Raw genomic sequence first — 12,946 nt, forward strand, 5'->3', positions numbered from 1 at the left:
CATGTTCTTTACTTCTATTGGCCCAGCGTGGTCTCATTGGATCATGTTCTTTCTTCTATTGGTCCAGCGTGGTCTCATTGGAATACATGTTCTTTACTTCTATTGGCCCAGCGTGGTCTCATTGGAATACATGTTCTTTACTTCTATTGGCCCAGCGTGGTCTCATTGGAATACATGTTCTTTACTTCTATTGGCCCAGCGTGGTCTCATTGGAATACATGTTCTTTACTTCTATTGGCCCAGCGTGGTCTCATTGGAATACATGTTCTTTACTTCTATTGGCCCAGCGGTGGTCTCATTGGAATACATGTTCTTTACTTCTATTGGCCCAGCGTGGTCTCATTGGAATACATGTTCTTTACTTCTATTGGCCCAGCGTGGTCTCATTGGAATACATGTTCTTTACTTCTATTGGCCCAGCGTGGTCTCATTGGAATACATGTTCTTTACTTCTATTGGCCCAGCGTGGTCTCATTGGAATACATGTTCTTTACTTCTATTGGCCCAGCGTGGTCTCATTGGAATACATGTTCTTTACTTCTATTGGCCCAGCGTGGTCTCATTGGAATACATGTTCTTTACTTCTATTGGCCCAGCGTGGTCTCATTGGAATACATGTTCTTTACTTCTATTGGCCCAGCGTGGTCTCATTGGAATACATGTTCTTTACTTCTATTGGCCCAGCGTGGTCTCATTGGAATACATGTTCTTTACTTCTATTGGCCCAGCGTGGTCTCATTGGAATACATGTTCTTTACTTCTATTGGCCCAGCGTGGTCTCATTGGAATACACGTTCTTTACTTCTATTGGCCCAGCGTGGTCTCATTGGAATACATGTTCTTTACTTCTATTGGCCCAGCGTGGTCTCATTGGAATACATGTTCTTTACTTCTATTGGCCCAGCGTGGTCTCATTGGAATACATTTTCTTTACTTCTATTGGCCCAGCGTGGTCTCATTGAAATACATTTTGTTTGTCAAGAGAGGACTGGTGTTTCTACTATTTCTAAGTGCTTACATTAGAGAGACCAGCCAATACAACTCTTTTTATCTTTCTCTCTCTCTCGCTTTCTCTTTCTCTCTTTCTCTCCTTCCCTCTCTCCTTCCCCCTCTCTCTCTTTCTCTCTCTTTCTCTCCCTTTCTCTCTCTTTCTCTCCCTTTCTCTCTCTCTCTCTCGCTTTCTCTCTCTCGCTTTCTCTCTCTCGCTTTCTCTCTCTCTCTTTCTCTCCTTCCCTCTCTCCTTCCCCCTCTCTCTTTCTCTCTCTTTCTCTCTCTCTCTCTCGCTTTCTCTCTCTCTCTTTCTCTCCTTCCCCCTCTCTCTCTCTCTCTCTCTCTCGGTCTCTCTCTCTCGGTCTCTGTCTCTCTCTCTACAGGACATAGAGTGTCTGATGTCAGAGGGTAACAAGTCTCGTACAGTAGCAGCCACGAATATGAACGAGGAGAGCAGCAGGTCCCATGCCGTCTTCAACATCATCCTCACACACACTCTAATGCACCTGGGTTCTGGGGTAGGATCAACACACACAGTCACAGACCTGGGTTCTGGGGTAGGTCCAACACACACAGTCACAGACCTGGGTTCTGGTGTAGGTCCAACACACAGTCACAGACCTGGGTTCTGGGGTAGGATCAACACACACAGTCACAGACCTGGGTTCTGGGGTAGGTCCAACACACACAGTCACGGACCTGGGTTCTGGGGTAGGATCAACACAGTCACGGACCTGGGTTCTGGGGTAGGTCCAACACACACAGTCACAGACCTGGGTTCTGGGGTAGGTCCAACACACACAGTCACAGACCTGGGTTCTGGGGTAGGTCCAACACAGTCACGGACCTGGGTTCTGGGGTAGGATCAACACACAGTCACAGACCTGGGTTCTGGGGTAGGTCCAACACAGTCACAGACCTGGGTTCTGGGGTAGGTCCAACACAGTCACAGACCTGGGTTCTGGGGTAGGTCCAACACAGTCACAGACCTGGGTTCTGGGGTAGGTCCAACACAGTCACAGACCTGGGTTCTGGGGTAGGTCCAACACAGTCACAGACCTGGGTTCTGGGGTAGGATCCACACAGTCACAGACCTGGGTTCTGGGGTAGGATCAACACACAGTCACAGACCTGGGTTCTGGGGTAGGTCCAACACAGTCACAGACCTGGGTTCTGGGGTAGGTCCAAAACAGTCACAGACCTGGGTTCTGGGGTAGGTCCAAAACAGTCACAGACCTGGGTTCTGGGGTAGGTCCAACACACACAGTCACAGACCTGGGTTCTGGGGTAGGTCCAACACAGTCACAGACCTGGGTTCTAGGGTAGGTCCAACACAGTCACGGACCTGGGTTCTGGGGTAGGTCCAACACAGTCACAGACCTGGGTTCTGGGGTAGGTCCAACACACACAGTCACAGACCTGGGTTCTGGGGTAGGTCCAACACACACAGTCACAGACCTGGGTTCTGGGGTAGGTCCAACACAGTCACAGACCTGGGTTCTAGGGTAGGTCCATTGCTTTGACTTGTACGTGAATACATGTGTTGACATCACTGTAGTTTCATCTAAAATCATTTATTTAACAAAAAAAATACTTTCAATTTTTCTCCACTGACATTATTTTCTCCAGCTAGCTTTGTTGCTAACGTTGTGTTGCCAACAAATAACATGTTTCATAGCACTCTGTTTAGAGCCCTGTTCCATAGAGCCGTGTGGTGTTTCGTAGAGCTCTGTTTAGAGCTGTGTGGTGTTTCATAGCACTCTGTTTAGAGCCCTGTTCCATAGAGCCGTGTGGTGTTTCGTAGAGCTCTGTTTAGAGCCGTGTGGTGTTTCGTAGAGCTCTGTTTAGAGCCGTGTGGTGTTTCGTAGAGCTCTGTTTAGAGCCGTGTGGTGTTTCGTAGAGCTCTGTTTAGAGCCGTGTGGTGTTTCTTAGAGCCGTGTGGTGTTTCGTAGAGCTCTGTTTAGAGCCGTGTGGTGTTTCGTAGAGCTCTGTTTAGAGCCGTGTGGTGTTTCGTAGAGCTCTGTTTAGAGCCGTGTGGTGTTTCGTAGAGCTCTGTTTAGAGCCGTGTGGTGTTTCGTAGAGCTCTGTTTAGAGCCGTGTGGTGTTTCGTAGAGCTCTGTTTAGAGCCGTGTGGTGTTTCGTAGAGCTCTGTTTGGAGCCGTGTGGTGTTTTGTAGAGCCGTGTGGTGTTTTGTAGAGCCGTGTGGTGTTTTGTAGAGCCGTGTGGTGTTTTGTAGAGCCGTGTGGTGTTTTGTAGAGCCGTGTGGTGTTTTGTAGAGCCGTGTGGTGTTTTGTAGAGCCGTGTGGTGTTTCGTAGAGCTCTGTTTAGAGCCGTGTGGTGTTTCGTAGAGCTCTGTTTAGAGCCGTGTGGTGTTTCGTAGAGCTCTGTTTAGAGCCGTGTGGTGTTTCGTAGAGCTCTGTTTGGAGCCGTGTGGTGTTTTGTAGAGCCGTGTGGTGTTTTGTAGAGCCGTGTGGTGTTTTGTAGAGCCGTGTGGTGTTTTGTAGAGCCGTGTGGTGTTTTGTAGAGCCATGTGGTGTTTTGTAGAGCTCTATTTAGAGCCGTGTGGTGTTTTGTAGAGCCATGTGGTGTTTCGTAGAGCTCTGTTTAGAGCCGTGTGGTGTTTTGTATAGCCGTGTGGTGTTTCGTAGAGCCGTGTGGTGTTTTGTGGAGCTCTATTTAGAGCCGTGTGGTGTTTTGTAGAGCCATGTGGTGTTTCGTAGAGCTCTATTTACAGCCGTGTGGTGTTTCGTAGAGCTCTATTTAGAGCCATGTGGTGTTTTGTAGAGCCATGTGGTGTTTCGTAGAGCCGTGTGGTGTTTCGTAGAGCTCTATTTAGAGCCGTGTGGTGTTTCATATTGCTCTATATAACCCATGTTGTTGTTGTAGACCAGTGGAGAGAAGGTCAGTAAGCTGAGTCTGGTGGATCTGGCTGGCAGCTCTATATAACCCTGTGTTGTTGTTGTTGTTGTTGTTGTAGACCAGTGGGGAGAAGGTCAGTAAACTGAGTCTGGTGGATCTGGCTGGCAGCTCTATATAACCCTGTGTTGTTGTTGTTGTAGACCAGTGGGGAGAAGGTCAGTAAGCTGAGTCTGGTGGATCTGGCTGGCAGCTCTATATAACCCTGTGTTGTTGTTGTTGTTGTTGTTGTTGTAGACCAGTGGGGAGAAGGTCAGTAAGCTGAGTCTGGTGGATCTGGCCGGCAGTGAGAGAGCTGCTAAGACTGGAGCTACTGGAGAGAGGATGAAGGAAGGAAGCAACATCAACAAGTAGGTTCTCTAGATCTTTCTCTCTCGCTCACCACATCTCTCTCTCTCGCTCACACATCTCTCTCACCCTCTCTCACCTCTCACCCTCTCTCACCTCTCTCTCACCTCTCTCACCTCTCTCTCTCACCTCTCACCCTCTCTCACCTCTCTCTCACCTCTCTCACCTCTCTTTCACCTCTCACCCTCTCACCTCTCTTTCACCCTCTCTCACCTCTCTCTCTCACCTCTCACCCTCTCTCACCTCTCTCTCACTCTCTCTCACCTCTCACCCTCTCTCACCTCTCTCTCTCACCTCTCACCCTCTCTCACCTCTCTCTCTCACCTCTCACCCTCTCTCACCTCTCTCTCTCACCTCTCACCCTCTCTCACCTCTCTCTCTACCTCTCACCCTCTCTCACCTCTCTCTCTCACCTCTCACCCTCTCTCACCTCTCTCTCTCACCTCTCACCCTCTCTCACCTCTCTCTCTCACCTCTCACCCTCTCTCACCTCTCTCTCACTCTCTCTCACCCTCTCTCACCCTCTCTCACCTCTCTCTCTCACCTCTCACCCTCTCTCACCTCTCTCTCTCACCTCTCTCTCTCACCTCTCAACCTCTCTCACCTCTCCCTCTCACCTCTCTCCCTCTCACCTCTCACCTCTCACCCTCTCTCACCTCTCACCCTCTCTCACCTCTCACCCTCTCTCACCTCTCTCTCTCACCTCTCAACCTCTCTCACCTCTCCCTCTCACCTCTCACCCTCTCTCACCCTCTCTCACCTCTCACCCTCTCTCACCTCTCACCCTCTCTCACCTCTCTCTCTCACCTCTCACCCTCTCTCACCTCTCTCTCTCACCTCTCACCCTCTCTCACCCTCTCTCACCTCTCTCTCTCACCCTCTCTCTCACCCTCTCTCACCCTCTCTCACCCTCTCTCACCCTCTCTCACCCTCTCTCACCCTCTCTCACCCTCTCTCACCCTCTCTCACCTCTCTCTCTCACCCTCTCTCACCCTCTCTCACCCTCTCTCACCTCTCACTCTCTCTCTCACCTCTCACCCTCTCTCACCTCTCTCTCTCACCTCTCACCCTCACCTCTCACCCTCTCTCACCCTCTCTCTCTCACCTCTCTCTCTCACCCTCTCTCACCCTCTCTCACCCTCTCTCACCCTCTCTCACCTCTCTCTCTCACCCTCTCTCACCCTCTCTCACCTCTCTCACCCTCTCTCACCTCTCTCTCTCACCTCTCACCCTCTCTCACCTCTCACCCTCTCTCACCTCTCACCCTCTCTCACCTCTCACCCTCTCTCACACTCTCTCACCCTCTCTCACCCTCTCTCACCCTCTCTCACCCTCTCTCACCCTCTCTCACCCTCTCTCACCCTCTCTCACCCTCTCTCACCCTCTCTCACCCTCTCTCACCTCTCTCTCTCACCCTCTCTCACCCTCTCTCACCTCTCTCTCTCACCCTCTCTCACCCTCTCTCACCCTCTCTCACCTCTCTCTCACCCTCTCTCACCCTCTCTCACCCTCTCTCACCCTCTCTCACCCTCTCTCACCCTCTCTCACCCTCTCTCACCCTCTCTCACCCTCTCTCACCTCTCTCTATCTCAAAATGTAACACACATGATGTGGTCCTGTTTTCCTAACATTCATTACTGTGTGGGTGTGGCCAGGTCTCTAAGCACACTGGGCTTGGTGATCTCAGCGCTGGCAGACCAAGGAGCAGGGAAGAACAAGACCAAGTTTGTTCCCTACAGAGACTCAGTTCTGACCTGGCTACTGAAGGTAGGCCTAGTCATAATTCCATGATATGGGTTTTTCACCATTTCACATTCTCCAACTGTAACAGTGTTGACCTGGTCTCTCCTTCCACACTACATACAGTACCAGTCAACAGTTTGGACACTCCTACTCATTCCAGGGTTTTTCTTTATTTTTACTATTTTCTACATTGTACAATAATAGAAAACATCAACACTGTGGAATAATGTAGAAACCAAAAGAAGTGAAGATATATTTTGATTTGTTTAACAAAGTAGCCACCCTTTTGAAAGCTTTGCACACTCTAGGCATTCTCTCAACTTGCTTCATGAGGTAGTCACCTGGAATGCATTGTTGAAAGTTAATTTGTGGCATTTCTTTCCGTCCTAATGCGTTTAAGACAATCGGTAGGGGGGGTATACAGAACATAGCCCTGTTTGGTAAAAGTCCAAGTCCATTTTATGGCAAGAACAGCTCAAATAAGCGAAGAGAAAAGACAGTAACAAAAACTATAAAGCCCTATGATGAAACTGGCTCTCATGAGGACCGCCACAGGAAAGGAAGACCCAGAGTTACCTCTGCTGCAGAGGATAAGTTAATTAGATTTACCAGCCTCAGAAATTGCTGCCCAAATAAATGCTTCACAGAGGTCAAGTAACGGACACATCTCAACATCAACTGTACAGAGGAGACTGCGTGAGTCAGGCCTTCATGGTCGAATTGCTGCAAAGAAACAACTACTAACGGACACCAATAATAAGAAGAGACTTGCTTGGGCCAAGAAACACGAGCAATGGACATTAGACTGGTGGAAATCTGTCCTTTGGTCTGATGAGTCCAAATGTTATATATTTGTTTCCAACCGCCGTGTCTTTGTGAGAAGCAGAGTAGGTGAACGGATGATCTCTGCATGTGTGGTTTTCACCGTGAAGCATGGAGGAGGAGGTGTGAGGCTGCTTTGCTGGTGACAATGTTGGTAATTTATTTGGAATTCAAGGCACACTTAACCAGCATGGCTACCATAGCATTCTGCAGCGATACGCCGTCCCATCTGGTTTGTGCTTAGTGGGACAATCGTTTGTTTTTCAACAGGACAATGTACCAACACACCTCCAGGCTGTGTAAGGGCTATTTGACCAAGAAGGAGAGTGATGGGAGTGCTGCATCAGATGACCTGGCCTCCACAATCACCCACCTCAACCCAATTGAGATTGTTTGAGATGAGTTGGACCGCAGAGTGAAGGAAAAGCGGCCAACAAGTGCTCAGCATATGTGGGAACTCCTTTAAGACTGTTGGAAAAGCATTGCAGGTGAAGCTTGTTTAGAGAATGCCAAGAGTGTGCAAAGCTGTCATCAAGGCAAAGGGTGGCTACTTTGAAGAATCTAAAATATATTTTAATTTGTTCAACACTTTTTTTTGTTTGTTTACAACATGATTCCATATGTGTTATTTCATATTTTTGATGTCTTCACTATTATTCTACAGTTTAAAAAATAGTCCAATAATAAAAGTTCTTTAATGAGTAGGTGTGTCTAGACTTTTGACTGATACTGTATGTGGAAAAACAGTCTGTTTTTTTTTTTAAATGGAGTAACCTCATCTTCAGATTTCACATTCCTTCTGTCTTTTTCCTCCCTCTACAGGACAGTCTGTATTTTCTCTCTCCTCTCTACAGGACAGTCTGGTAGTAAACAGTCTGTCTTTTCTCTCTCCTCTCTCCTCTCTACAGGACAGTCTGGTAGTAAACAGTCTGTCTTTTCTCTCTCCTCTCTCCAGGACAGTCTGGTAGTAAACAGTCTGTCTTTTCTCTCTCCTCTCTACAGGACAGTCTGGTAGTAAACAGTCTGTCTTTTCTCTCTCCTCTCTCCTCTCTACAGGACAGTCTGGTAGTAAACAGTCTGTCTTTTCTCTCTCCTCTCTCCAGGACAGTCTGGTAGTAAACAGTCTGTCTTTTCTCTCTCCTCTCTCCTCTCTCCAGGACAGTCTAGATATTAATGTCTAGATAGAGGTGTTAATGTCTAGATAGAAGTATATTATGCCCAGATAGAGTGTGTATTAATATCTAGATAGAGGTGTATTAATGTCTAGATATTAATGTCTAGATATAGTGTTAATGTCTAGATAGAGGGCTAATGCTCAGATGATATTAATGTCTAGATAGAGGTGTATTAATGTCTAGATATTAATGTCTAGATAGAGGTATTAATACTAGATAGAGGTGTATTAATGTTCAGATATTAATGTCTAGATAGAGGTGTATTAATAAGTTCAGATAGAAGTTATTATGCCTAGATAGAGGTGTATTAATATCTAGATAGAGGTGTATTAATGTCCAGATATTAATGTCTAGATAGAGGTGTATTAATGTCTAGATATTAATGTCTAGATAGAGGTGTATTAATGTCTAGATAGAGGTGTATTAATGTCTAGATAGAGGTGTATTAATGTCTAGATATTAATGTCTAGATAGAGGTGCATAATGTCTAGATATTAATGTCTAGATAGGTGTATTAATATCTAGACGAAATGTCTAGATAGAGGTGTATTAATGTCTAGATATTATGTCTAGAATACAGGGGTGTGTTAACTTGTCTAGATATTAATGGTTAAATGGGGGGTATTAATGGGGGAGTATTAATGTCTAGATAGAGGTGTGTTAATGTCTAGATATGGGGAATGTCTAGATAGAGGTGCATATCGTGGATATTAATGTCTAGATAGAGGGTATTAATGTTCAGATATTAATGTCTAGATAGGGGTATTAATGTCTAGATGGGAAGTATATTATGTCTAGATAGAGGAAAATATCTAGATAGGGGTGTATTAATTTAGATATTACATGCCCCATCTAGCTTAGAGGTGTATTAATGTCTAGATAGTGTGTATTAATGTCTAGATAGAGTGTGATTAAGACCCAGATCTGATGTGTATTAATGTAAGATAGAGGTGTGATTAACAGTCAGCTAGGTGTGTATTAATGTCTAGATAGAGGTGTATTAATGTCTAGATAGAGGTGTATTAATGTCTAGATAATGTCTAGTAGAGGTGTATTAATGTCTAGATATTAATGTCTAAATAGAGGTGTATTAATGTCTAGATATTAATGTCTAGATAAGGTGTGTTAATGTCTAGATAAGACCGCACCCTAGATATTAATGTCTAGATAAGGTGTATTAACCCCTCAGATATTAATGTCTAGATAGAGTGTGACTCAACCCTCCCACTCTGTTGCCGTATTCTGTCGTTGTTCCCTCCCTTATTAGGATAACTCTCCCTTGGAGTTGAGACCTGAAGCTGGGAAACCCTCCCAGGTGTCTCCCACTAACCACAGACCTTTCCACATTCATGGAGGAGACTCCTCTCCATGCAGACATTTAAACAAGATTGGAGCGTGGTTCTTGGTTGCAACAAGAACGTATAGAGTTGGTTAGGGAAGGAAAGATCATCAGGGGATTAGTCACATTTTGCATGGAAAACACCAGATTTACCTAATACTGATTACACACACCATTGTATATTATACCCCAAGAGACATTTGATAAATATAGATTTTGCGGTTACTCGGTTTAATCTCCACGTTGTCTCCTTTTACGGGTTTGAGCGGGTTGCCACAAGTGGGGGCCTGATTCTGGGCATCTTTGAACTATTGCAGTGTGGGAGACCTGAGGTAGTGTTTGGAAGCATATTCCAGCTCTTAGTGTACACGACAGTGCCAGTATTGGTTGCCTTTGTTGTTTGGTTTGTGTGCTGTGTTGGAGAGAGTATAATGTTTAGAACTTTCCAGGCCCTGATAACCAGACTCTGTTTTAGTTTGTTGGGACAGTTATCTTAAGTTTAATCGCTGGTGTTCCGCCTCTGCAGTTGTGACTTTGGGTGTGTGATCTGATTATGTTAGAGCTTTAAGCCTTTTTCCCTGATAGGTTTGCCACTTATTTAATTTTTTGGTAAATATGTTGCTGAATGCTGCGGTTTGTGTGGTGTCTGTGTTGACTGAGCAGTGTCTTTGCAAAACCCCGGCTTGGTGGGAATTTGCCAGCATGCTGGGCATTCTATTTCTTGCCAGCGGGCTACAGTACTTTGGTTCTCACCGCAAGTCTGCACGAAGACTAGGGTTGAACCTGACTCCCATGGTAAGGCTGACTTTGGGCAGGAGTGTCACTACTGTCAAGGTTCAGGTCATTGGAAAAACGAATGTCCACTTCAGGTCAAGGTGCTTACGCTAAATCTAAGCCTGCTGCGTTAGCTGCACCTGTTCCACATCAGTTCATTCTTGACTCATTTCCTCAGGCCCAGGAGAATGAAAGTCCATATTGATCCAGACTATTTACCTTTCATTACAGAAGGTTTTGTGTCTATGTTAGGAAGTAAAAGACTTAGTGCCAGTGAAGATCCTGAGAGACACAGGTGCCTCTGAATCATTTGTGTTGGAGTCTGTGTTACCCTTTTCTGCTGAGACTGATTCAGGGAATAGTGTTCTAATTAGGGGAATAGGTTTGAACACTCTGTCAGTTCCATTGCATAAACTGATGTTGGATTGTGGGCTGGTGAAGGGTGAAGTTGTTGTGGGGGTGATCGCCTTCAGTTTGCCTATTGAGGGTATCGACGTTATCTGGGAATAACTTGGCAGGTGAGCGTGTATGGCCAGTCGTGTTTCCATCTCTAGTGGTTTCACTAAGCCGTCATTGTTGGGATTCCTGATGAGAGTGTACAGAGTTTCCCAGAGGTGTTCTCTGCGTGTGCAGTGACACGTTCTATGAGCCGTGGCGAACTAATTCACTGCGCCGACTAATAATAATACAAAGTATGTCACTGTCTTCCCTGTTATCCCGTTATCTGTAACCCGCTCAGATCTAATCAATGCTCAACGGATGACCCCACGTTGGAAGAGTTGCGTGATCAAATTGTGCCTATAGAACAGTTGGGAGATGTCGCCCATGGCTATTTTCTCCAAGAGGATGTCCTGATGAGAAAGTGGGTGTCTCATGATAGTGTTTTTCTGGGGAGGCAATTAGTCAGGGTTGTTGTACCAGTTGCTTCGTGAGTTGGTGTTGGAAACTTCTCACAGCGACGTTGCTGGACATATGGGGGTGAGGAAAACCTACAATCGCATATTAAGACATTTCTTTTTTGGCCTAGATTAAAGAGGGATGTTTCTGATTTTATCAAAACTTGTCACACCTGTCAATTAACTGGTAAGCCTAATCAGCTATTAAACCAGTACCATTGTTTCCTATTCCTGTACTCAGCCAACCTTTTGAGTATCTAATTATTGACTGTGTGGGTCCTCTGCCTCATTCTAAAAAGGGTAGCAGTTACCTGTTCACTGTGATGTGTCAGACCACTAGGTTTCCTGCTGCCCTATCCTCTCCGATCTATCACGACTAAATCGGTGTTAAGCTTTGACTCAGTTTCTCTCATTGTTTGGAATCCCTAAGGTCATTCAGAGTGATCAAGGATCTAATTTTACCTCTAATCTGTTTGGTCAGGTTCTTCAACAGCTCCATATTAAACACAATGTGTCTAGCGCCTATCACGCGCAAAGTCAAGGAGCACTGGAACGTTTCCATCAAACACTTAAGTCTTTGTTGAGAGCTTATTGTACTGAGATGGATAAGGATTGGGAGGAGGGGGTTGCCTTGGTTACTGTTAGCCGCTAGGAAGTTTCACAGGAGAGCACAGGTTTCAGTCCAAATGACCTTGTGTTTGGACATAGGGTGCGTGGACTTTTATCTGTTCTCCAGGATGACTGGAAGTCTCCCGAGCCTCCTCAGTCCCTGTGTTCGTATGTGTGTGATTTCCGGCGACGGCTGTATGCCGCTGGTGAAATGGCTAAAGAGAAGTTATCATCTTCACAGGATAGGATGAAGGGCATATTTGATCGCCGAACTGAGCCTCGTCACTTTAGTCCAGGTGACCAGGTTCTTGCTGCTGCCAATTGCTGGTTCTCCTTTTCAAGCCAAGTTTCAAGGTCCATATACAGTGGTGCGCCAGTACACTGAGCAAAATTATCTAGTTGCCACTCCAGAACGGAGGAAAGCACACCAGCTGTGCCATGTAAATCTGTTAAAACCCTATTATGCACGTTCCTCTGAGACTGAACAGTGGGATTCTACAGAGGACAGGTAAACCTGTTCTTTTGGCTGATACCGTTGTTTCCTTGGGTTCTTGTCGTGCTAGATCTGTGCATGAGGAGGAAGATGTTCCTGGTCCTGAGCTTGATTGTATATTGCAGGGTAGTTTTGAAAATTCAGAAACACTGGATATTTTAGATGCGATTGTAGGTTTTCCTCACCTACCTGTTGAACGTCGGAAAGAGAGTTTCAACACCAGACTCACGTGCTGCTGGTACAACAAACTTGACTAGTGCCTCCCCAGAAAAACACTATCATAGAACACTTTCTCATTGACATCCTCTTGGAGGTGCTGGCGACATCTCGTCAACGGTTCTATAGGCACCAATTTCTTCAGAGAAACTACGTTGTCTGGATTGCTGAGGTTAAGATAACATGCTGGAGAGTGACAGATAGCAGAGATTATCATTTCTCCAGTGACTGGGTTCTCCTCTAGAACGTATCTTGGTCAGTAAACCGGATGGAACAAACCGTTTACTCTCATCGGAATCCCAAATGACCGTGGAAACCAAGAGATGGAAACACAGCTGGCCATACACGCTCACCTGCCAAGTTTACATTCCCAAGGATAACGTCGATACCCTCAATAGGCAACAGGACGCACCCCAGCAACTTCACCCTTCACCAGCCACAATCCAACATCAGTTTATGCAATGGAACTGACAGAGTGTTCAAACTATTCCCCTAATTAGAACACTATTCCCTGAATCCAGTCTCAGCAGAAAGGGTAACACAGACTCCAACACAAATGATTCAGAGGCACCTGTGTCTCAGGATCTTCTGGCACTAAGTCTTTGCTTCCTAACATAGACACAAA

At 46.0% G+C, this 12,946-nt stretch overlaps 1 protein-coding gene across 1 annotated transcript; it reads left to right on the forward strand.

The window, feature by feature from the left end:
- Positions 1-1,373: 1,373 nt before the first annotated feature.
- LOC124029928 (kinesin-like protein KIF13A) lies at positions 1,374-6,021 on the forward strand (the record flags this gene model as incomplete). Its single annotated transcript, XM_046341473.1, has 3 exons — positions 1,374-1,508; positions 4,144-4,256; positions 5,910-6,021. Coding segments are annotated over 3 exons (360 nt in total), but the record flags the coding sequence as incomplete, so codon positions are not given.
- Between the last annotated feature and the right edge of the window lie 6,925 nt (positions 6,022-12,946).

This window comes from Oncorhynchus gorbuscha, unplaced genomic scaffold (genome assembly GCF_021184085.1).
Source record: "Oncorhynchus gorbuscha isolate QuinsamMale2020 ecotype Even-year unplaced genomic scaffold, OgorEven_v1.0 Un_scaffold_8241, whole genome shotgun sequence".
Classification (NCBI taxonomy): Eukaryota; Metazoa; Chordata; class Actinopteri; order Salmoniformes; family Salmonidae; genus Oncorhynchus; species Oncorhynchus gorbuscha.